This window comes from Peromyscus leucopus, chromosome X (genome assembly GCF_004664715.2).
Source record: "Peromyscus leucopus breed LL Stock chromosome X, UCI_PerLeu_2.1, whole genome shotgun sequence".
NCBI classification, from domain to species: domain Eukaryota; kingdom Metazoa; phylum Chordata; class Mammalia; order Rodentia; family Cricetidae; genus Peromyscus; species Peromyscus leucopus.
Genome location: NC_051083.1, coordinates 116,326,636 through 116,353,306, shown reverse-complemented (window position 1 = coordinate 116,353,306; position 26,671 = coordinate 116,326,636). Strand labels below are relative to the sequence as shown.

Genomic DNA, 26,671 nt, shown 5'->3' with positions numbered 1-26,671 from the left:
ACCTGGAATTGGTTTCACAAGCCTTTGATGAGGCCGCGAGGAGAGCCAGGATCTTATCTCAGAAGAGGCTACAACTCAGGTGGGCCACAAGAGGGCTAGGCCCCGACCCTCTGGGGTTTCAGCCACAGCTCTTGAGATTACAACTTAAAGGAGAGATGAAAGTGAAGGGAGCTGACAAGGAGGGTAGAAGCAGATGGATCAAAGGAGTGACAACCGAGCATGTCTGTTTCAGATGCAAAGGTTAGGAACTACTTCCAAAATCGGCGCAGTCCCCTCCCCGTGCGCAAATGCCACAAATTATCTTCCATAGCTTAGAAGCAAGCAGACGTTCCTGTAAGTCCCTGGGAGGGCTGGATGTTTCGGTGACCAAGATTCTCGGCAGCGTCTTAATCTTTGGGCCTTTGACCCGAGTCTTTCCAGAGCTTTGAGGCTCCCAGTAGTCTGCTGCTGCAGTATTTGCTCTTTCTCTCTTAGGGGGCACTTTGGGAAAGCTCTAGGCTCTCAGAATTCCTGCTTTCATTGTGTTTGTCTCAAGGTTTGAGATTTACAGCATCTTGTTCAGGTTTATCTATCCAGCCTAGATCTCTGGGATGGGGAAAGATGCTTTTTTTTTTTTTTCTGCCAAGTTCTGGCAGATCTCTCTGTCCAACTATCCTTATTAGCATAGCTACAAAATTGCCCTCCTAGGATCCAAGCCTGCCAGAAGTTCCTCTTGCCCACTCCTCTTTCTGATACATTTCCCACTGGGAACCCATCTGTTATTTGCACAGAACACACATTTGGAGACATTTGAGTACTTTCACCTCTAGCCTCGGTGCCATACCTTCCCCATGTGATTTATTCTTGAGAATGTTTTTATTTTCCTTCCCCTCACATCTGCACTTCAGGGATTTGGCAGTAAGCCTGGGGGTGGGGTGGGGTGGGGTCATTTCTATCTTTTAAAGGCTACTGCTCTAGGACAACCCACCTCCAGAGCTGCAGTTAACAATAATAAGGCTGTCATTGCAGGCTGACATTTTCGCTTGATGTCCTGCCTTGCTGTCCCTTGAGAATCACTTGTAATGCAAATTTTAGAAGACCTTCTTTCCCAAGGCACAGAGGTGGGGATTTAGCAGTGAGAACGAGTGTTGTTTTATTCAAAAGTACACGGATGTCTAAAGTTAGATGAGCACATAATCTGAGCTTGTAGCCTGCAAAGGATGATTTAAAAGATCTCTGGTTTAAGAGTGCTTCCAGGCAAATTTCCCACTGCCTACTGTGTGAGTGAAGTATTGGAAGAGGACCAATGCCTAGGAATGTAGAAGGGAGATGGATAAGAGCTCCTTGTGTTATTTTCCCCCTTTGAGTCAGGGCCCTTTGTAACCCATCCTGATCTCAAATTTGATTTGCAGCTGAGGATGATCCTGAACTTTAAATCCTCCCACTTCCACTTCCTCGGTGCTGGAATTTCAGACATACACCATCACTCAGGGTTTCTGTGGAATTACACACATACACCATCACTCAGGGTTTCTGTGGAATTACACACATACACCATCACTCAGGGTTACTGTGGAATTACACACATACACCATCACACAGAGTTTTTGCTGTGGTGCTGGGGATCTAACCCAAGGAGTCATACACACTAGGCAAACATTGTACCAACTGAACTATAGCCCAGCCACTACTTGATTATAACAGGAAACTTGTTGCATCCTTTGCATCAGACTGCACCCACTTTTTGAAAGCAATAATTTTGAATGCTTTTGAATGAGAACTTCCTTCCTTCCTTCCTTCCTTCCTTCCTTCCTTCCTTCCTTCTTTCCTTCCTTCCTTCCTTCCTCCCTCCCTCCCTCCCTTCCTTCCTTGTTTTCTTCCTTCCCTCCTCCTCCCTCCTTCCCTCTTCCTTCCCTCCCTCCCTCTCCCATCCATTCTTCCTTCTCTCTTCTTTTGTGCTGTTTATTACCATACTAAGTAATAGGTCTCATTTGGCCTTTTCACACATACCTCTGATTGATTTTTCTGGTTCAGAATCTTTTGTCCAGATTTGAATTGTGGCAGTCAATTTCTGATCTTGGTTCTGGATAGGGAGGGTGACTGGCATTCATCCCCAAACTGCCTAAGAATTTCTTTGCCAAGAAATCATAATGGATGGGTACTGGTAACACTCCCCATTGACCTCCTCATTTCCCAGTGAGCATGTCCCCATGCTGGAGAGTCAGTGAGCAGCACAGGGAAGTGGTGTCCTCACTGCTTCACTGTTTCAAATTTCAGTGCCTAACTACAGAGCCACATACCATGCAGCAGTAGCAGAACCCACCTGCCTGGCTCCCACGTTACACAACTACTTTTGGCCCCTGTGGACACTCCACCCAAACTGCAGGAGCTTTTGCTAATATCGACTCCTCCTGATTAGTGTTTGTCTATGCCTATACATTTTTACTACCTTTGCAATCACAAGGAAACCCTCATTATTTCTTGTTCCAGTTACACCCTGGTGCCCATTTGAAACTAGTGAACACAGGATAGAATGTCATTTATGACCTCCTCACAGCCTTCACATAAATGCTGCTACACAGAAACACTTATTTTCAAAGGACTTTAAAGATTCATAAGAATCTAGAAGGCTCTTTGACATTGTCTTAGACACTATTCTCTACCCATAGAAGGTTCCAGGTCCATGAGATGGCTCAGCAGGAAAAAGCACTTGCTGAACAAACCTAACAACCTTAGTTTAATCCTGGAACCTTTGGCTGAATGAGAAATAACTAAAAGCTGTCCTCTGACTTCCACACGCACACCATCACACACATACACATACACACACACACACACACACACACACAGTACACACATACACACATACACACATACACACACACCAGCATGCACATGCACACATGCATTAATAATAATAAATTTTAAATTAAAAAAGAAGGTTATGGGCTGATGAGGTCGCTCTAAGCACTTGCTGCCATGCCTAATGACATGAGTGCATCCCTTAGGTCCCATAGAGTGCAAGGAGAGAAATAACTCCTACAAGTTGCCCTGTGGCCTCTATGCATAGGCTGTGGCACCTTGAAAATACACTTGAGAGTATACACAGAATAAGTAAATAAATGTAAAATAGGGTCCTATTAAATTACTTGAACACGAAGATAGGCATGTTTTACGTTTTACTCTTTATGAAGATATGCTGACGCAGATTTTAGTAACAGAAAAAATTCTGATGAAATTGGGATAAATAATTCTACATATGAAGCAGAGAGAAAGGCTTTGAATTGGTTTCCATGGAAATCTGAAGATGAAGTAAAGTATTAATTTCAAGGCAAAGCAGCTGAATTGAAGATAATGGTAAAATAGTTTGATAAAGGAAATAGAATAAAGTAATCAAGGAGACTCCAATCAATTATTCCTCTTTGTTTACCTTGAGGTGATTAATTTGCCTTCGTTTATTAACCTGATGAGATTAAGCAGAACTTCCTTGTGATTTATTTAGTAATTGTTTCCAAGGTTTGACATAAGCTGTGGAGTTATTGAAGGTGGAAATTTAAATTCAATTACTCATGAAGCAAGTGGTGCTTCTCTTGAAAGAATATCTGAATTCATGGCCTTCCATGCAATGTTATGAATGAAAATTATTAATTGATCTGATAGTATCTCCCAAAGACACTTTGAAGTCACTTTGTTTCATATCCCTCACTGAAAGTCAGCAGCTTCAGAACTGAACTTATGATGCAGACACTCCAGTGGCTGGCAATGTAAGGGGTTCTGCTTTTGTTTTTGTTTGTTTGTTTTGTTGAAGAGTATCTACTACTCCTTTTTGACTATGTATTTTGTGCCTTTTTCCCCCCACTAAAGCCTTGCTGGGAGCTTGGGCTATGGTGCTACTATTACTGGAATGTAACAGGTCAAACTTTCCTCTAAAGGACAATTTTATTTGACCTTGACTAATGGTTCCCATTATCTTTGACATTGAAGGACATCACTGGATAAAAATTTGCTGGGGGAGGGGAGGGAAGGAGGGGGGTCTTGAAAATCGTTAAATGAAATGACTAATTGCTTTTTGTCTCTGTTCTTTATATATGTTTTTGTTCGGTGGGTATAGTAAGGATAGATGGGGTTCTTCAAACTTCAACTCAGGTGCCAACTCTCCATCATCTACAAAGACCCGGAGCACAACTAAGAGTGGGAAGTAAGTGAAAAATGCTCTCATGCATCTCACATAGTTAACACCAAGCCATGTGTCTTCATTTGGTCATTCATTCCTAGCCATTCAGTGAAGATGTGTGGATGCTTTCTGTGTACCTGACAGTGGGAATCCATAGAACAGTATCGATATGGATGGTACTTGTCTAAGGAGGAGGGAAGGGGAAGAAAAGGCAGGAGATGATTTTGCAAGGGTGAAGGGTAAAGCCATATGTCTGGCAAGGCAATGGTAGCTTTATTATAAGATGTTAAAAAAAAAACTAAATAAGCAGCACTGGTTATCCACTTTATGGTTTGTGCAATGAGTGGAAATCTGTGTTTTGAGCTTTAGGGTTAAATGCGAAGGTTCTAGAAAGCTAGTTCATCTATTTCCTGGTTTAAATACGTTTACATTTGAATTGTATAACTGTTTACATGATATGTTTATTCTTTTCACATTAACTGTCATGTACAATGTTCTACATCTTTTTTGTATTGCCAGAACTTGTATTGATTGGGTATTTGTGGTAGTAGATTTATGTCTTTATGATGTGATGGTTCCCGAAGACAGCTTTGGCTAATCTCTCCTCTTGAATTCAGCAGAGCATGGCATTCTGAAGTGGTGTGTGACTATGGAGATGACATACATTCAGTTAGGTAGTTCTCTCTCCAATAGGTGCAGCCCTTTTATGAACAACTCAACTTCTCTTTTCATTCATTCATTTATTTATTTAATTTTGATGTGCATTGGTGCTTTGACAGCATGCTTGTCTATATGAGGGTGTTGGGTCGCCTGGAACTGGAGTTACAGACAGATGTGAGCTGCCATGTGGGTACTAGGAATTGAACCCAGGTCCTCTGGAAGAGCAGCCAGTGCTCCTAACTGCTGAGTCATCTCTCCAGCCCCTAAATTTTCTTATAGGCTCTTTTTCCCAAGGAGGTAGGATTTTATGCTGGCCTGCATCTAGAAAATGAAAGATGCCTTCATCACACTAGAAGCTCTAATTGAGTAATAAAATATGTCACTACAAGAGCAAGGGTTTGAAGTGGAAGGTGGATTTGTAATGGTCATATATTTTATGCATTCAGCACTGGACACTAAATGCTGTACTTTGAATATAATCTGCTGTTCGATTCCCAATGTGAAATATCTATCGGCTGCCGCTTTCTCCTTTTTCACCTCCTGAATACCATTTCAGTTTTGCATATAAAGTTGATTGTGGCCTATCTGTGGAAATACAAAAAGTGGTAGTAAAGATATGAGACCAACTCTCTGAACAGTTAGAATTCATTTCAGTTATTTATTGCCAAACCCCACAGTCAAAATGCTCTATAGATTATGAAGGAGTATAATTGATTTCATTTCCCACTCCATTGTTACTGCACACTCTCAGTTCACAATGATGCATTGGAGAGAAGCTTTAACTCCAGACTTGATGAAATGACAGACCCTATCTATGTGCAGACTCTATCTGTGCACCCTTATTCATACCTGTCACACTGATGATTCTAGGGTACAATTTCCATTCATTAGACCCTGATGTATAACATGGATATTTGTGATTTACTGATGCACTTCAAAAGGAGCATTGCTCTGTATCTTTGGATTTTGCAGGCACCTGATCTTTTGCCTATTAAGTGAGGACTCTCTGTGTAGCACCCAAGGAGTAGTTGGTATAATGTAAGTTAGGCTGATGTAGTAAATGCATGCAGAATGCTCTATCCAGGTTGTTCACAATAGGAGGCCTGAATAAATGCATTCCCAAGTAGATACCATGATCTTCTATCACAGCTACTCTGTGTTCATCCTAAGACTTTGCCATTCTGCATTCTGAGTTCAATGTCTTTGGTTTGCCATACACAGCGACTTTCAGATTGAAATAGCCCCTTTTAACTTCTAATCATTCTGGTCAGTTATTAGTATTAAATCGGAAAGTTTTCAGAGTCCTTCTTCACAGTTGTGTGGACCAGATTCCTTTGTATTGTCGCCCTTCACTTATCTCTCATTGGTTTTGAGAGGTAGAATTTTTTCTTAATCTGTCACTGCATATTTTCAATGCCTTGGGCTATTTTTGTCCTCAGGAACAGCACTGGTGTCCCATGGCTGTGACAAGACACTTGGGGGCCTTCTTCACACTTTGTAGGATACTGTCTACCAATGTTTAGGCATTCTGCTCTGGAGTTCATAGAAAGGTGCTCTCTCTATATATATACTTCTTGCTAAGTTGTCCTTGCATGTCTTCAGTTCCAGAGTGTATGGTGGTAGCAACAGCCAGCAATGGAAGGTGCCATTCTGTTGAGTTTCCTGGCATTATTTGATGTAATGATGGTAATTTATATAGCTACAGAGTAGCTCTAGTTTCTCTGTGCTAGTTTTGAGGCCTGATATAGGCTACAAGAAAGAAAGACTATTCTCTGAAAAGAAATCAGCTCTTCTATTTTCTGAAGAAATTTAAAATGTAAAAGTCAATCTGTGCCAAGTTTGCCTCATGGCAAAAATTAATAGTAACTAGTATGTATTGCTTGTGTGCTTATGTGCCAGCATGTCTATGGTTCATGCAGTATATTTTTTCCTCATTAATCCTTGCCCACATAAAGCTCAAAAGGTGGATATTATTATTATTATTATTTCTACTTTACATATGAAGAAATTGTGACTCAGGGGACAATAATATGTTCAACTGAGATCTACAAATGAATGCTTTTTGCAAAGACCATCTTTGACTCAAGTTCTATAAGTTATAATGTATATGTGTTCATCTATGTATGTATGTATGTATGTATAGATAGATAGATAGATAGATAGATAGATAGATACGGAGGAGGGAGAAAATCTACTTTGTACCACTGTACTTTATCCTGGGGCCACATAGATAAAAATAAAAGGTTCAGTATTTATCCCCAAATAGCTCACAGTCTTAGTAAAGGAAAGTGGGGATGGTGATATGTTGTTTAAGTGATACAATGATATAATCACAGGATGTGACAGGAGTCACCCATGACCCAATGGAGTTATTGGGATGCAGAATAAGTCAAGTCATGAGGGGATATTGGTGAAGTGACTCCTGAGCCCTTTAATGTTATCAATATTCACCTCTTAAGTAACAAGCCTAGGTCAAGACCAAGGAAAATGCAAGATGCAGGTCTGGAAAGGTAGTTCAATGAGTAGAGCACTTTCTGTACAAACACAAGGACCTGAGTTCAAATCCCCCTTACCAGTAGAGAGTATGGTCTGCGTATGCCTATAACTTCAGTATTAGGGGACAGAAACAAGTGGGTACCAGGAGCTTGCTAACCAGCCAAACTGAAATGGTGAGCTTTAGGTTCTGTCTCAAGGAAATAAGGCAGATAGCAATAAAGACACAGGACACCCTCCTCTGGCCCTGGTGTGTGTTTGCATGAGCATGCTTATCTGCACACACATGCATTCACCACTCACTCACTTGCCCTCCCTCCCTTCCCTAACAAAGAAAATCAAAGAAAATGCATGCTGGAAAGGTGGGTCAGAGAAGCTGGAGTTGTGGAGTCGGTCAAAGCTAAAAGTGCACGACCAATTACTCCTTCTGACTTTTCACCTATTTAGAGCCAACTCAGGTCCAATGAAGCATGGTCAGTGAGGAGCTCAGGAAACCTCCAGCTTGGACGTTGTGTCAGTTCTGCTTGCTCTGTTGCATTGCTTGGATCTGAATCTGGGCAGCCAACCTTCTGTTTCAGGGAAGAACAGATGGAGTGGGATATGTCTGAGCAGCAGAGCCAGACCACCCTGGCAATGACTTTCAGCGAGGAGCAAGCAATTTCTTCAGTGTTGACAGTGAGTCAGATTGACAAGACAGAGACAGAAATCAGTACAGAGCCATAGCATTTAGAGCAAACAGTGTAGATTTTACAGATGCTGCTGACCCATGACCAACTAGGCCAGACCACAGCACCAAGCCTCACATCGGGCTCCTTTTTGGAATATAAACATGTTACTCTGGCTGACACAGTAGTCCACAGTCAATCGGTTTACCTCCCACTGGATCACACAGAAACTGTCAAGGCTGAAAATGTGTAGTTGCCACCAGGAGCTTTCGAAGTGTTCAGTTTTGCTAACTAACTTGTTCTGGTTTCTTGAGGTACGAGTCTTAGTATGTTACCCACTCTGGCCTTGAAACTCTCACAAGTTTCTTACACTCTAGGATTAGTGACATCTGTCACTATGTCCCGTTTTAAAAGTGCTCATTTTTGTAGCAGAATACTTTCATTCTTTACATGAGACCAGTTCTTTTGCTGGACAGACTGTAAATAAGGACATCACCACTAAAGAAGGGGTATCCTGAGTCACACATCTATTTAATAGCAGATGGAAGCCTAGAATTCTGGTCTTCTAATACTCTCCCCATACCCGATGCTCAACACTGAATGGTGTTTTTCTTCTAGAGAACATCACTTCAGCTCCTGGCCTCTTTTGTTCTTAGATGTCCAACTATGTGCTTTACCCTCCATATTCCATGATGTATGGATTAGGGGTACAGTGAAAAATGGAGAGTTTGGAAAAATTAAATTTTTTCTACTCTGCAAAAAATATAGCAGTAATGATGATGAAAGGAAAAAGCATGCATTTCTTCAATTCTTCATTTTCCTCTGAAATGCCATTCTGCTGTGTTTGAAGAGGAATCTTTTCTCGAGATTATTGTGGCACTGCCAGTGATGCAATAATTAGAATGTACAGATCACCACAGGTGTTTTCTCTCAAATCAAACAACCAATGCTGGTGGTCTTTTCTATGTAGAGATACAGATGCCCCTCAACTTAAAATAGGGTTATGTCCTGATAAACCCACCATAAGCTGAAAACATCATGTTAAACTACATGTAAATGTTGGTGAGATAACTCAGTAAAATTCTTATCATATAAGCATGATGATATACATGAGTTCATGCCCCAGAACCCATGTAAGAATGCTGAGCACAGTGGCACATCTGTATAATCCCAGCACTGAGAAGGCTGACCCAGAAATATCCCCGGGCTCACTGAGTAGCCAGCCTGACCTGCTTGGTGAGATTGAGGTCAGTAAGAGACCTCTGACCTCTATATGCACATACACACATGGGCATGCACATTCTTAGGAGGCTGAGAGAGACAGGTCGTAAATTTGAGGTCAGAACCCAGGCTCAAAAAAATGTATTTAATAGACTGTTGTATATTGAATGTCAAATATGCCCCTCACACTGCTCCGTTTGAATACTTGAACCCTAGCTACTAATGCTGTTCTGAGAGGTTGTGGAACTTTTTACGTGTTGTGCCTGGTGCAGGCATAGGACCATAAGAATGAGGCTTGATCTTATGGACCATCTCTGCTTCCAGCCCAAGCTCTCTGCTTCCTGACTTAGTAGATGTTATAACAAACTATCCCACAAGTTCCTGCCACTACTGACAGAGGCTGCCAGCCACTAAACCTTCTTTGTCTTTCTAGACTGTATGCCCTGAATTGTGAGCCAAAATAAAACTCTCCTCCCTTAAGTTGTATTTGTCAGATATTTTGGTACAATAAGAGTGACTGATTATATATGTTTATACTAATATACCATATATATATATATATATATATATATATATATAGGGGTGCCCATTTATATTGGATTACATGCAGATGAGATGATACTAAAAATCGGTTAGTCTCAACATGAGATAGTTTTAACATAGGCTAAGATGATGGAAAGGCATAGACTAATTCCAATTTTTAAATACTCTTTATTTTTCTTTGTCCAAGGTCTGACTATGTAGCCCAGGCTGGCCTGGAGCTTGCCATGTAGATTAGGATAGCCTTGATCTTATAGAGATCTGCCTTCCTCTGCCTCCTTAGTGCTGGGATTAAAGGCATCCATCACCATGCCTGGCTCAAATATTTTTAAAGGCCATGAATATTAAAAGCCATTGTATTGGTTGTGGATCTCTGCATCTGCTTCCATCAATTACTGGATGAAGGCTCTATGATGACAGTTAGGGTATTTCCTGATCTTATTCCTGGGGTAAGCCCTGGTAGTAGGGTCATGATCTATCCCTGGTTCATGAGCTGACTTTTTAGATCCCATTACCTATGGTGGAACACCTTGTACAGCCTTGATGTGGGGGGGAGGGGCTTGGACATCCCTCAACTGAATGTACCAGGCTCTGCTAACTCCCGATGGGAGGCCTTACCTTGTCGGAGGAGGGAATGGGGAGTGGATTGGGGACGAAGGCTGGGGGTGGGTGGAGGGAAGAGAGGGGGATCTATGCTTGGTATGTAAAAGGAATAAAAAAATTTCATAATTAAAAAAAAAGCCATTGCAGATCACCCAAGCATGATACCTGGTAACTGATACCATAAATGGTGACTTAAGTACTGTGAGTAATGGCTTAAATTAATTAAACTAGGGGAAGGGAAGAACAGTTGCATGATATGATATCCAAGCCTTGTTGTGGAATATTGCTTTACACTATGTGAAGATATGTCACTGTGATTGGGTAAATAAAAAAGCAAAACAGCAAATAGCCTGGCAGGAGGTATAGCAGAGGCTTCTGGACAGAGAGAGCTCTGGGAAGAAGGAAGGCAGAGTCTCTAGCCAGATGTGGAGGAAACAGGATAGGCAAAATGGAGATGAGGTAATGAGCCTGTAGAAGAACGTAGATTTAAAATGGGGTATTTAAGTTATGAGAGCTAGTGGGCTAAGCCTAAGCTATAGGCTAAGCTTTCATAATTAATAAGTCCCCATATTGTTTTTGTGAGCTGGTGGCCCCCAAAAAAATCCTTCAACAAAGTCCAACTTTCTCATGTCGCCAAGCTGCATGGGACTGACACTAGTAGCAGATGCCACAGGATGACTGACTACAGCCTGGATTTGCTGAAAGTTTTGTAGCAAGCAGAGTTCTGTATCTATTCGGCAATATCTGGATGGGAAGAGGGGAGAGCATGGTTCTGGTTGGCAGAAGCCAGATAGAAAAGCTTTCCTGCTTTAGGAAGAAGTAGTTGCTCTGCGAGCCTCACTCGTGTGTACTTTATGTTTGCTCTAGCTATGACGGCTTCTCAGCTCTGAGTTTTCCCTGTTTGTGAATGTTCTTTCACTTCAAAATTGTGGCACGTTATGCTAACATCATCAAATAGTCAAGTGTTCAATTTTCATATGCTTTTGTAGTTTTAGGTGGTGATAATACCAACAGTGCCCTTAGCTTGACTGTTAGACCAATACCACAAAGCTCATGCAAAACCAAAATATTAAACTGAGTGTTTACCCCTCCCTGCCCATTACTTCTTTATAGGAAAGAGGAAATCCAGATCCTAAGTAGACATGCCCAGAACAAGTTCCTTTGTAGCCTGATTTTCTTCTCCTCCATATTCTCCAGCCAGGATACTATGAAACTTTTGGTTAAAACAGAAATTTCAGATATATCCTAGAAAACACATTCATTAATAAGTCAGGAAACTCGAATAAACCATTTGAAAAACAGTTTACAGGAACCAGGGATAAATACCATAGGCTTACCATACTTTGGTACTTTGATGTTTAACCTCAGGCTAAGCAGCTGCAACACACGCCTATTCAAATACCCCTTTAAATAAATTAATCAGGCAGCCTTGTGTATTCATGAAAAGATCTCATCCCTGGAGTCAGATAGACCTGGATTTGCATCCTGGCTCTCCTGCTTCATAACTTTATATGTACCTCATTGGGCTGTTGTGAGGATTAAATACCCTAATCCGAGTGGAGCTCTCATAGTGCCTGGCACAAGGCAAGTGTTCACTAAATGTCAACTAGTGATTATGTTTGTTTCATTTGCCAATGAATTGCAGCTGGGGACAATGTGACCTGGCCAATAGGATTCTGGCCAGTAGGATTTTGATGAGCTCTGGTTGGCTCAGCTTGTTTGTTTCTCTACCTTGCCAGCTCTTGAAATGGGGCAATAGTAACCTCACCGCTAGCATATACAAATAATACAGTTTGGATAAGAGAACAAATGAGTAGCACATCTAGGAAGAAGAACGTTTGCTAGCAGGTTTTCACACCCCTCTGTAAGATATAGTACATGTACTAAATACTAAGTACCCCTCCCAACAAGTGCCTGTCAGTATTGGTGGGAAAGTGTATTTTGCTAAAGGAAAGTGGACCTTGGAAAACATGACCTACATTTTGTGACACTCAGCACAAATACTTGCCACACAAACTCAAGGAGGCAAGGTGCTGCTGCTCCCTGTAATCAGGGTCCCCCAGATCTTTCCAAGCTAAGGGAATTACAGATGCTACAGGAACAGTGTCAGTGAATGCTGCTACAAGAAATGTGTTCATTTTCAGACAACTGGCCAGTGGAGTGCAGCCTACTACGGCTTGCAATACTAAGAGAATATGGAAACAAAGGGTGAAAGTGACATGCCATCTAGATCATTACTATGAATCCAACATTGACCAATAATCTGGAATGTGGAATAGTTTTAAAGCAGAGAAGCTTTTAACTGGAAGCCCAGTTCATCAATATTTGTCTTTCCTGAATCATGCTCTAACTTCATCTCTAACAAAATCCTTCCCTGGTGCAAAGTTACAAAGGCTTGCTCCTGTAGTGGTTTTATCCTTTATGTAGACCAGCTATTCATCTTGAATTAGATTTTGAGTATGGCAGTGAGGAAAGGCTCTAATTTACATATTGTATTAGTTAGTTTCTTACTGCTGTGATAAAACATCATGACCAAGAGTGACTTGTAGAATAATTTGGTTTATGGTTTCAGAGGGCGTGTCTGTAACAGTGGGTGAGGCATGGCAGCAGGTAACAGGAGCAGGAAGCTTGTGGATCCCATCTCCTCCCATAAACGGGAAGCAGAGAGAGTGAACTGGAAGTGAGATGAGGCTATCAATGCTTAAAGCCGTTCTCCCAGTGACACATGTCCTCCAGTAATGCTGCACCTCCTAAAGATTTCATAATCTCACTAAACAGCGCCACCAGCTGGAAGGCAATTGTTCAAACATCTGAGCATCTAGAGAACATTGCTCATGCAGATCACTACACATATAGATACCGAGTTGTATGAACACCATTTTTTGACACCTTACTTTTTTCATCAAATTACCTTGGCACCTTTGTAGAAAATCAGCTGTTCTGTTTCTAGATTCTCAGTTCCATTAAGTTGTTTTGGCTATTATAGTTTCTTTCCGTTTCTATATGATTTCTAGAAACAGTCTATAAATTTATACTTGAAAATCCTACTAGGATTTTGGCATGTATTGCACTAAATTCCATGCATGAGCTTTAGGGAGAACAGACATTTCAACACTGAGTCTCTATGGACTCTGTCAATTCACTTAGATCTGTTCATGATCTATGAGTTTCAGGGTGCACAGCTTTCCTCTTCTTTGTCCAGTAAATCTTTAAGAATTTCATACCTTTTCTATAGTGCTTGGGATTTAAACCAGAGCCTCGAGTGTACTAAGCCAATGCTCTACTACAGAGCTACACTCTCTGTCCCAAATGTTTCATACTTTTGCTCTTTTACCATGGTTTGGATTGTTTTACTGTATAATTCTTCATTTCAAATATAGAGAAGTACAGTCGATTTTTGTCTCTTAATCTCATGTACTGAGAACTCGCTAAGGCCATTAATTCCAAGAGCTCTTTCTTTCTTTTTTTTTTTTTTTTCCAGAGACAGGGTTTCTCTTGTGTAGCTTTGCGCCTTTCCTGGAACTCACTTGGTAGCCCAGGCTGGCCTGGAATTCACAGAGATCCGCTTGCCTCTGCCCCTCGAGTGCTGGGATTAAAGGCGTGCGCCACCACTGCCCGGCCCCAAGAGCTCTTTCTTTTGCAGATTCCATCGGATGTTCTACACAGAGCATTATGTCACCTGAATAGTGACTGTTTTATTCTTTCATCTCAACAAGACTTTCTTGCTTTACTGCTCTATACAATGTTGAGCAGATCTGAGTTTTCTCATGTGTAAATTCTCTCTCATGTAACATTGTTTAAAATAAACACATATGACAATGAAGAGATTTTTGAACAGAGGAAATACCCTTCGGAGATGCTACTTTAGAGAAAAAGTGGTTTAATCTTAGCTACATCACAGGTCAAAGCTAGAGTCTCTGACAAGGCAAACAAACAAAATAAAAAAAGAACACCCAAAGTTTGTAGAATCATATACAATCTTCCTCTGGTTTCATTCTCTTGCTTGTATTTCCTCTTTCTGCCTCCTCCCCCACTCGACAAAGTATATTAATTAAAACGGCAAATGTTAAAACTCGATTGCTACTTCAAAGGTTGAAGCACTACCCCATGAAGAGTACTTCATCCCTCTGTGCATTACTTCCTTCACGTGTAAAAATGAAAACACTTGGCTAATTACTTTTCTTACTCCTGTGACCAAACACCAGACAAGAAGCAGCTCACGGGGAAGAGAGTTCATTTTAGCTTACAATTCAAAGGATACAGTGCATCATGGTAAGGAATGCATGGTTTGAGCATGAGGTAACTGGACCCATTGTGTCACCAGTTAGGAAGCAGACAGTGGATAGGAAGTGGGACTGGGCTCCAAAATCTTAAGGCTTGCCTGCTCCAAGTGTCATACTTTCTACAAAAACTTTGCCCCCAGCTAGAGACTGAGTATTCAAGCACATGAACCTGTGGGGACTTTTTTATATTCAAATCACATCAGATACCAGTAGTACCTACTTACTGTATCAGGTTTTCAAAAATTTTGCCTAGTGCATACACACAGGTGTTGAGTACCATTCTGGAGATTCAGAAAAGAATAAACTCAACAGTATTCTTTGCCATTTTGCCTATTATAGTGGAAGGATGTTGTCATTAAACAAATAAATACACATAGACATGGTATCATATGCCTGTAATCCCAGCTCTTAGTTCAAAGTTCAAAGCTGGATTGTGCTACATAATAAGACTGTCTCAGAAAGAGAGAGAGAGAGAGAAGAAGAAGAAGAAGAAGAAGAAGAAGAAGAAGAAGAAGAAGAAGAAGAAGAAGAAGAAAGAAAGAAAGAAAGAAAGAAAGAAAGAAAGAAAGAAAGAAAGAAAGAAAGAAAGAAAGAAAGAGGAAGGAAGGAGGGAAGGAAGGAATGGGCAGGGCAAAAATCTGTAGATTTAGATTAAGTGGTTGTGGGAAATTTCACCAAAAGATAACATATGAAATGTTTGAATTATTCAAATGAATTAGTACATTGTTCTAGTTTCATTTCTGTTGCTGTGATAAAATATCCTAACACAAAGCAAGTTAGAAGAGAAAAAGGTTTCTTTCAGTTTATAATTCCAGATTACAGTCCATCATCGTGGGCCAGTCAAGGCAGGAACTTCAAGCCACTGGACATATCAAATACATGGTGAAGAGAGAAATGAATGTGTATATGCCTGTTTGCTTGCACACAGCTAAATTTCTTCATTCATGTAGTTCAATACTACCTGCCCCAGCGAATGGCGCTGCTCATGCTGGGCTAGGTCTTTCCATATCAGTTAACTTAGTAAGACCGTCCCCCACAAACATGTCCACAGAGCAATCAAATGTCGACAATCCCTCATTGAGATTTTTTTGTAGGTGATTCTTGGTTATGCCAAGTTAACAATTAAACTAACCACCGCATACATATAAAAGGATTTAAAAAAAGAATCTCATATATCATAAATTATATCAATGCTTTGTTATCTGTAATTTATTGAGTGTTTTCTGAGTCCGGCACTGTGTAAAGTTCTTCACATATTTTCCCTTGTTTGACTATTGGAATAAGAACTATTAGCCCTTTGTAAGAGGAAGTCCAAAGTCACATAGTTTATAGGTGATAGAGACAAAGTTCACACTATACTTTGTGCTTGACCCCTGAGAATAAACTCATCTATTCTTTCTATAGCCACACTTTGTACTTGGGCAGTGTATTAGAAGTAGAGTTACAAAAATAGTTAGAATACTGATCTTGCTGTTGTGAATGGTGTTGAGGGAGGAGAAAGTTCTGCAGGAACTGGGGTGAATGTTTCTGTCTCATTCTCCCCTAGCATTTCTACTTGAGGATAAAGCCGGTCTTTCCTGGTGCTTCAGCAGCCTTTGGCTCAGACACTTTTATTATTATGTGTTATGTGCAAGCACCCCATAGATTGGAGTACGGAGGACAGAAATGAAGCAACGTGAGTGGTTAGTGATGACTCCATCATCTAAAAAATACCTTGGGTTTTCAGGATGCTAGCTTGCCAAAGTTTAGACAAAAGAGAAATATGAAGGAAGACATGGCTCAGTGATGAATAAACGATATATTTTGTCTGGGAAATGCTGGCAATGCTATAAAACTTAGGCCACCATCTGTTTGTGCCTGTTTGAAGTGGCATTTGCACTGGGTAATCAAGATATCAAATGCATTTGACGAACAAATCAGTAGTGTACAGGTGCCTAGAATATCTGGAAAGATTGTAGATGGTGAAGATAATCAGAGAAGAATATCCTGTTGGAGCTGAGGCTGGAGTTCAGTTGGTGCAAAGCTATCTAGCTCACATAGAGCACTGGGTTGGATTCTCCAGCTCCATATAAACTCAGTATGGTGGTACGTACCTATAATCTTAGCACTGTGTAGGTAGCAGCAGGAGGATCAGAAGTCCATGGTCTGCCTTGACCACATAGCAAATTGGAAGCCAGCCTGGGCTGTATGACACCCTGATAGCCTCACCCATAAAAGGAGCCACAGTATCATATGTTCCTTGAACTATCTATTTATTCGATCCCTCACAACCTACTGTTTTGGATCATATGAATAGGGTTGAGAGGAGAAGGACTGGATTATTTCATCAAAGTGATCATCTTTCCATATCATCTCCCCACCTCTGTGCATCTGGCTGCCAGAATAACTATCCATTTATTCCTCTGCGGCACTTGCTCTTGATTGTCAAGTTGACTGAATTGAGAATCACTCAGGAAGCAGCTCTCTGAGTGTGTCTGTTGAGGGTCTTTCCAGACCAATCTAACTAAGGAAGAAGTCCTACCGTGAAGGCAAGTGGCACGTTCTCATGGACTGAAGTCCCAGATTGAATAAAAAGGGAAAGATAGAAAAAGGGGGCCGAGACCTTCATCTCTCTACAGCTCAGCTGCAGACATACCCCATGCTCATGCCACCGTATCTTTCCTTACACCGTACTGTCTTCACAACTTCCTTGACTGTGTTTGAGGGACGTGAGGAGGAAAAAAAACTGAATTTGGCTAAGCCTGAAGTTGCTAAAAATTACAAACATACATAGTTTTTCATAAGTTTTCAAAGAGACTTTGAATCTATTATCTTCTTTAATTTTACCAGCAATTCCGTGAGGCAGATTTTGCACCCGAGTGATGGGAAAACTAAACTGATAAAAGCAATGTATTTTGCCCAAAGCCACACAACTAGTAAGTTTCAGAACTATGGTTTAAGTCAGTATCCATGTAAGGTTGAATTATCTTCCCACCTTTGTAGGGCACAGGCACAGGCCACCTGAAACTGGAAGCCAAATAACGAATTTTAGATATCTAACCTCCTCAACACTTTATCCAGTTACATGCAAGTAGGAAATGTACAGAATTCATTTCCAATGAAGGTAGTAAAGACTGTAACTACACATGGAATAGGACTTTTTTAAGTAATAAGGGGTGACCTTTACTGGGTGCTTTCTTTGTATTACCCTTGTTCAAGGTTCTTTAAATACATAAATAGTCTTAACCCTGGAAAGTGCCTCATGACATTAATTCAAGGAGAACTCCTCAGATGTTTCTATGGCATTGGACTTGGGACTGAGCAACTAGGTGTCTTCTACACATATGGCTCCTCCTAAGATTCATTTATTTTATGTGTATCAGTGTTTTTTCTGCATGTATGTCTGTGCACCGTGTGTGCTTGTGCCTGCAAAAGTCAGAAGAACACATTTGATCCCCTGGGGGACTGGAGTTATAGATGGTTGTAAGCTGACATGTAGATGCTGGGAACTGGACCTGGGTCCGCTGGAAGAGCACCAAATACTCTTAACTACTGAGCCATATCTCAAGTCCCTAGTCAGGACTTTAATGTGGCTGGACTGTTGAGCTTAGTCAGATCATTGATTGTCCCAGTATTTTAGTCTAAGAGTTTTCTTTTAAGCATCAGAACTCGAACTGAAGAATTAGGAATTGTAGGCTTGCTTCCATGTGCCTCTTTCTCATCATGGCTAGGGAGGAGATTCATGCACCGATGGCTTTAATGAGATGTTTTCTACCAGCCCTGGCACATGTACCTTATTTTTCTATCCATGCATGTGAACTCTTCAGGGATGGCCGGACTCTTTTGTGCCTTCACAGTAGGTACTAGGACAACTGGTTAGGTTGTAAACTTTGTCAGAAAATAGTCTGCTGCCTCTACCTCCCCACTTACTCTCCCAGGATAACTACCATTCCTTCTGCAAAACATAGAGACTTGTTCTTGTTACTTCTCCTGGCATCACCAAGAAGATGGAAAAGCAAATAGTGAAATGTTTCCAAGACCCACTGAAAGCTACTAGTTACATGTCCACTGTGTTAAGTGGTTATGAGGAACTTCAGGGGAGGGAGGGAAGCACATTTCCACATAAACTGACAAATTTAGACCCTTTGTCCTGAGACTATCTTCATGCTCTCTTTGGACCCTGTTTGTATTGGTTCTACCCACCCCCATAAGCCCTGCTCAAGATTGCTATATCCTTTTCTAGTTATAATATGCCCAGTGCCTCACCAAATGTTCACTTCTTAAGTGTTCTCCTTTAGCAGACATGATCTATATAATTAGATGTAGTTGTCTTTACCCTTGAAAATCCACAACATTTGAAGTTTGTGAGTTTCGTTCCTTGATTATCTGACTCTCTATCCCCACTTGGTGGCAGAGAAGGAGCTTACTGTTTTGGAAGATTGTCTTCCTTATTGTGTTTTGGGTATGAAGTTTACTGAAACAAGGATCACATGTTGCAGGCTTAGTCCTCAGATATAGAGTACATTTATCATGTACTCTAATGATAAGTACATAACAAATGTGCTTTTAGGAGCTGGGGCAACAGGGGCATGACTTTTGAGAATATATTGTATTCTCTCTTCCTCTTCCTCCATTTCTTCTCCATTCCCTCACCATGTCTTTCCTGGCTGTGGTGAATAGCCTCCTCCACCACATGCCTGCCATTCTCCCTTAGTATTTGTGTCTTGCTAATCCACAGAAAGGAAGCTATTTACGCATGACCTGAAACCTCATAAACTGGGTCCGCATGAAACCTTCCTCCCTTTAAGTTGCTTATATCGGGTATGCTGTCATGGGGAGAAAAGAGTAACAGTGTTACCATTCATACATTTGTGGGCATAGCATTTTATACTAGCTATTAGCAACAGCAAGGAAAGAGTGGGTTCTTCCTGCCCTCTGCTTGCTCCCCACATACCTCCTACTATGTCGTCTAATCACCATCATCCTTCTGAGTTCCTGGTTTAGCTTCTAACTACTGAAAATACTAAAACAAACAACCTAGATTTGATGATCCTTCCTTTGGGTGGACCAGTGTGTCCAGTCTGTGTTCTCTGTGGTCATTTGGTTCTGAGGGAGGAATTGAGAGCCTGCTGAAGGCAAGAGTGATGGACAAGCTGAATTAGAAAGTACTTGAAGCCCCACACCCCCACTCTTCCTGAGTGACTCTATTTTCATCTGTTTTATATATTGGAGTCAGACTGGATTTCCTTAAAAAAATCCAACTGTTGAGACCTAGTTTGTAAGTACTGGTGCAGACCTAACCAGATAATAACCAAGGAAAAGGGTGTGAGGATTACAGCCTGGGCTCTTCTTGCCCCAGCTGTCCAGAGACAGGGGAAGCACCCCTTTCCTCACTTCTGCATGCTGTTTTTAAAAAGACCAAAAGAAAGAGTCCCCCATCATGTGGTCAGATTGTTCAGCCTGGATGAGAGGTACCTGATGGATGGGTGATGGTACTCAAGATTACAGCCTGTATACAAACTGAAATACTTAGAAGGAACAGAATACCTTTGGTTTTGAGTAATCCTCCCCAACTGGCTGCTGTTCTCCAGACTAAATGAGCATGTACTGTTTCCATTGGCCTCACTGCGAGGGTATAATGAAACCTGTTGAAGAAAAGAGCATTGGCTTAGAGAGGGCTTTCAGTTGCTAAAGCCATCCTGTCCCAGAAAATGGTCCAGCAGATGTTTAAAGGTCAAGGTCCAACTTGAATGCCATTCGAGGGCCTGTGGTTTTTTCTAACATTTATCATCAGGTATTTTGTACAATTCTAAGCATGATTTGGCTTTGAATTTTCAAAAACTCTCTTCGGTGTTTTCACTGTTTACGTCTTCATTGACTAATTTAACAGTATCCCTAACCACATACTATTGTCATCTTCACAGATAATCTTCCCCTTGATTATACTGTTGTCTTCCTCATCCGCTGGATGCCATCATAGCACCATCACTTGCCCTTCATCCCTCAAATGCCCCTGTCAAAATCCTATTGGGAAGAGCCTGATCTTTCCAGTTCGGTAGACATGGGTTGGCATCTTGGCTCTAGCCCTTCAAATAAGTCACTTTTTTTTCAGTCTCAATAGCCTCATCTGTAAAGTAGGAGTAATAGTAGACCATACTGTCCAGCAGAGATTAGCTTTTAGATTAACTGACACACAAAACCATATAGTTTGTACATTAATGTATGTGGAGTGCCATACAGTCAGCATTTGATACAGGTATACATTGTATAACAGTAGTTGCATTTATTACTTCATTTGGTGGAGACTTTAAAAATTCCCTCCATCTGGACCTTTGAAGTCTACATTGCATTATTTCCTACTGCTAGAGAGTCTTGAGGATTCAGTACGATGACTTACAAAAATATTCTCAAACATTTGGGAGCATGTTAAAGAGAATCACTGTTATTATTCACATTTTAAAATGATGAATATGTCTTTCTCTATCACGTCTCTCTTGGTACACTCTGAGAACAACTCTCCATCTCTGAATAATATCCATTTATCATTTAATCATGCACTGTCTGATTTTTTTTTTTTTTTATAAATTCAATCAGCAAATTTGTATCGGGCACCCAGTTTTTACAAGCACTGCCTGGTGCTGTGCCTGGAAGTAGACAGGAGGAAGGGCGGTGGCGGTGGCATAGTGAGTCTGGAACACGTGAAGTCAGTCACTGCTACTTCACTACTGAGCATCTTCTTTTCTAGTCGATCCAAATAAGTAGGCAAGAAGACCTGGAGTTGTAAGAAAGGTGCAATCAGAGATACAGCGGGTTGGAGGACTGGAAACACTGGGCAAAGCAAGGCACGGTCCTACCAATCACAGCTTCCCTTGCCACTGCCCATTCTCCAGTTACTCCACCGTTTACTCCTTTCTCCAGCTAAATTCGTGGCTATGACCTCTCTGGGAAAGCAGGTGTAGTCCTTTGGTCTTCTGCAGAGTCTCCCCAAGACTGCATTAAGAGCTGTCTGCAGAGTATTTGTAATAAACACAACAGAGTGACAGCAGTACACCCGAAGATCAGCCACTGATTCTTTGCTTCGTCTTATTTCCAGAACATCAAATATATCCCTGGAATTCAGCATGAGAAAAGACTTAAACGGTGGCCTTGTTTTTTTTAAAAAAAAATAAGCAAATGGATGATAAACAAAATGTCTTTCTTTTTGAACTTATTTAAAGTGAAGTGTCCTTGTCCCTGTTGAAGAGTTTTATATGGAATCAAATATAGAGCTCATTGCATCTCCCTGGGTCCTGTGAGGTTTCAGAGAGGGATGTTCAGACCCAATTGACCCTCTCTCTGAACCTCTTCTGTCTGCCTTTCAAGAAGTATTACCTGGGAAATGGTTGCTGAGAGTGCTTTTAAAAATACTTTATTGATATATGGTTGCAGAGGTTGGAGAGAGGAGAGAGGCAGAGACTGATAGAGAGGGTAAAGGTAGAGTCCAAAAACTTGGCATATGTCTGAGGAATAGGCCAGATATCGTCTGGGATAGGAAAAAAACAAAAATAAAACAAGGTAAAGACTGAACTTCTGCCCTGAGGTCTGACACTGACCAGCTGTGTCACCTCAAGAACATCATTTAGCCTCTCTGAGTCTGTGCTTTCTATGCTGGTAAATGAGGGCGTTCCTTTACTGACTCAAGTACAAATAGCTAGACAGCCCCTCATCACCAGTATCTGAAGAAATAATGAAGCAGAAACATCAGTTCCTTTCTAGGTACTTTAGTGCTGCTGCAGTTTAAAAGTTGGGGAGATATGTATCAAAAGAAGGAAGAAGTATTTCATGTCTCCCCACGTAGTCTCCGGTGGTCTTTTAAGGGCACATTGAAAGGAAGTGGCCTAATTCTACATTCTTCTACTCAGGACAGCAGACCAGTTCAGTCAGGGTTTGTTTTTTAATGGGGCCTTAAGCAAATTCCTTTTAGTGAAACCTAGAGCTGCTTTGCAAAAGGTGGAGAAGTGGACTCTCCCCCACCCCACCCAAAATCTATTTAGAAAGGTTCACTTTACCATTGCTAAATTCATTACCACTCACAAGAGCTACAGCTCTGAGATTAATGATCATCCCACTGGGGAGACAGTGACGGTCAGAGAAAAAAAGGATCCTCAGCACATGCTTTTTCTATTCTGCAGTCTGTGAAAATTAACATCAATAATGCCTCTGCAACGTTTTTCAGAATAAAGAATGGACGTTTCTAATTGTCTAGTAAAAAAAATCTGAGTCTGACTCCCTTGAGAAGAAACCTGGGTTTAAATCATTAATACCACAAATCTCTGAGAAGTGTGGAGTGTTTGCGCGTGCTTTAATCAGGATGGCATGGCAGTGGCCTATTTTAATTTTATCACATTGATTTAGTTTTTATAAGCTAATATATGTTGCATTTTCAATTCACTTAAATGAGACTACCCTACCAAAATGCCCTGATGAGTGAAGGCTAGATTTGCCGTTTTCAATTGCTATGGACTTCCTGCTTATATAATCTGTGTATTAAATGAAATCAATGAGCGCTTGAATTAAATTCCCCAAACTTTAAACGTAAAATATATTTCCCTATACCTTTGTATATTTTTTCCTCGAGCTATAGAGTCTATTAGTTGCAACTCATTGATTACTTTTAGTGATAAATTTTACAGGGTTCTCTCCCCTCATATACTAGTTCCTAGAACAGTCTATTCTGTTCAAGGCACTGTAAATGTGGGTGATGAATAGGTACCTCCCTAGTATATGTCTGTTATCGTTGTGCCTCTTTGAAGCTTGAGATAAGCACTATCTCATGTAAATGCAATTGCTTTGAAAATGTAAATGCCTATTGGGTCATCGATCACTCCTTGATAGAAGAAACAGAACAATATGGGGAGGTGCGAGAAAACCTGTCTGGGGACAGAAATGAAGAAAATTGCTAAGTGGGTAAGGGATTGAATCGATGGAGCTGAAGAACTTTCTGAAGGGGCTGGGCTGGAAAAAACAGTGCAAGTTCTGCTGGAAGAGTGTGTTGGGGCTGCCTGCTGACTGATATTTGCAGAGGCTGCCAAGGGCCTTGCTTTCCTGGGGTTCTGAGGACTGAAGACAAGTGGGCCCAGTTGGGAGCAGGTTACAGCAATCCGTTAGGTCTTTTTATGGAGTCTAAATTTTGAAATGTGCTGTTCACCAAATATGTGACTCACAGAGTAATAAAACCCTCTAAATCAACGTGTAAGACATCGTCAAGATAAAAAGGAGGAGCGCCTTTCTATTTTTGCCTGTACATTTATTTTTTTATTTCCCACCTACTTCTAAGAAAGATTTGAGGTGACTTCCAAAAACATTCTTACTCATGCCTAGGAGTATTTAAGAACCAACTCTGAGAGTTGCCTCTAAGTGTATCATATAAATGGAGAAGAATGATTTATGAAAAGCAGTGTTATTGGGGCCCTCTCCCTTTAGCTCTGGGGGATGGTTAAGTGAGGGGTTGATTTGGGAGACTTGCTCAGTTCTTGCTTCGGTGTTCCTGTAAACCTCTTCCCCAGCATCTGCGCTCTCCAGGCAGTGAGTGTCCTTGTTCCCGTCCTGGGCTTTATGTGTCAGTGACCTGTTCTAAGGATTCCCTGTAGTGGTCAGGGAGAGATTTTAGGGCTATAATGATCCTGTTTAAGGGTTGACTCCTGACCTGTAAAGAGTATATAGCTTGGTTATAGATAAAATAACACAAGTCAAAACAAGGAACATAGGTTCTGATTTGTCTCCAAGACTGCAGAGTCGGGTCACCCAGCTAGAGCTCTGTGGTCAGGTCAGAACCATGCAGTGTTACCCAGAATATGTTCCAGGAGTTTGGATGCTACTGTGAGGAAGAAGAGAACCTATGTGCTTTTCCTCTCAACCCCCTTCCTCTCTCCTCCAGCCTCTTTGCCCTCCCCTCTGTCATCTTTGTTCCTGTAAGAGGCTTAGCATGGAAAGGGGACCTTTTGGGGGACAATAAAGCCCGGCAGAGTATTTTTGTGAATGTGAATGCATGTATGTGCATGCACCCACCTTTGTGTGTGTGTGCAGATGCATTCACATGTTGATGCCAGAGACCGACCTTGGGTATCATTCCTCTGGAGCCGTGAACCTTGATTTTAGAGACAATCTTTCACTGAAATCTGGTGGTCACTGATTAGGCTAGTCTGGCTGGCCAGCAAACCCAGAGATCTGCCTGTTTCTCCCTCTCCAACACTGGGATTACCATATGCCTAGCATTTTATGTGGGGGCTAGGGATTAAACTTGAGTCCTCATGCTTTTGCACAGCAAGTAATTTACTAAAGGAGCTATCTTCCTGCCCCACAGGAGAGGGCTTTATTTTTTTCCTCATGAAAGGCAATATAGATCATGAACATGATGTGTATCAGCACCCTGTAGGAGCTTTGAACCCTTGCTCTCCCTCTTACTAAAAAGCTGTGTGACTTGGAAGTTGTTCAATCCTTCTAAACCTCAGTTTCTTTGTTGTTAAAAGGAGGATGACAGTACTAGTCCCTACCCTGTAGGTTTGTTGTGATAATTGAATGAGCACATTTTAATCCCCTAGAATTGGATCTAACATACAGTCAACGAAGAGTGAGCATTTGGACAATTGAGCATGGATGCATTAAGACTTCTTTTAGGCCTTTAACGACTCCTTGATTGATGAGTCAGGCGTAGTCATACAGTTTGTGTACAATGCATTTCCCAGGACTGGAAAGACTATATTGGGATCAACTTTAAGCAGTTTCCAAATGCCATGACAATAATGCCTGTTGTCTGCTTTGGAACCATAAATTTGCATGTGTACTTCCAATGAGACCCAATGGATGAGGACCAAGGAAAACTGCTCCTAACCTCACCCACAGGGCATATCACATCCAAACCCCTCTACCATGTCCACAGCATTTATCACTTTGAAACCAAATGCTAAACAAATAGCCCCAGAGCAGCAGGCTTCTGATATCATTTAGAAAATTGCACCTGTAATGAGGCAAAGAAAAGGACAGGGCATGGTGGTGTACGATCTGTAATCCTGCTCTCAGGAGGCTGAGGCAGGAGGATCACCATGAGTTCAAGGCTAGCCTAACCTTTTAAAGTATGAGCACAAGTTGGGGTCATAGGCAGATACCCTTTTGTGAGGCTTCAACTTCCAGTTCTACCTAAATTAGACCCATACTATTTGCATCTGGTTGGCAATTCCAAAATGGGGCTGTGTAGAATCCTCAAATTTAATCCTCTTGATTCCCTTTCATGGCTTTACCTTGGCAGCATGAGAATGAACAGCTCCAGTGCTCAGTCCAGGACCAAGATGGAACATGGGTCAAGTCATTGCTTTGTCGTAGCACCTGAGTCTTGGTTTGGACATGGAGATATGCTGGTGAGAAGGGAGCAGCTGTCTGGTATTGCCATTGTAATCCTGGAGCCCAGGGAGGCAGGTTCCCAGTGCTAACTAATGTTTCCTTAAAAGATCCTGAAATGTGTGTGGGGTAACACATATTTTATCATAGTTATTCTGGCTCCAAGAGTGCAATGAAAATGTTAGCCTTGGCATATCAATCGTGTTTTACAGATGACTGTAATTTCCTGAATGTCAAAACTCCAAATTTTTCTACTAAGCAAACTTTTCAGTGGCAAAACAGATTGCCTCCATAATGTATCACTGTGGGCAGGAAAAATGAAATCTTTATGCACTGTATTATGAATCAATGAGGCATTGAGATTCTTGGAAGGGTGAGTGGACTCTGGAAAATGAAACACTGCCGCTATTCCATCTCCACAAACCGCTGTTCAGGGAGTAGAGGCTTTGGTGGCATTCAGTGTGGGGGCCACAAAAATATCAAATTCAAGTTGAAACCAGCTCCTGTCTTTCCTTGCAGTTTGCGGAGCAAATACCACTGTAAATATAGTGGCAGTCAGGTCATTTAACAAATTCTTGCCCAAAGGCATCCTAATACGATTCTTTTTGCTTCGAGATAACAGCTCTGTTCGGTTATGGCTAAAAGGAGCCTGACGGGACAGCACATTTCATTAAGAGTAAAGTGATACACTTGTGAGAGGC

At 41.3% G+C, this 26,671-nt stretch overlaps 1 protein-coding gene across 3 annotated transcripts in view; it reads left to right on the top strand.

The window, feature by feature from the left end:
• Positions 1–26,671, top strand: part of Hs6st2 (heparan sulfate 6-O-sulfotransferase 2) — a 276,238-nt gene that overhangs the window by 229,830 nt on the left and 19,737 nt on the right. For 2 of the 3 annotated variants that reach the window (XM_028887084.2, XM_028887085.2), the window contains one exon: positions 4,091–4,177. The exons of the other annotated variant lie outside the window; for it this stretch is intronic. In XM_028887084.2, coding sequence (XP_028742917.1) covers positions 4,091–4,177 — 87 coding nt within the window. The remainder of the gene's footprint in view (positions 1–4,090; positions 4,178–26,671) is intronic. 3 annotated transcript variants of the gene reach the window in all.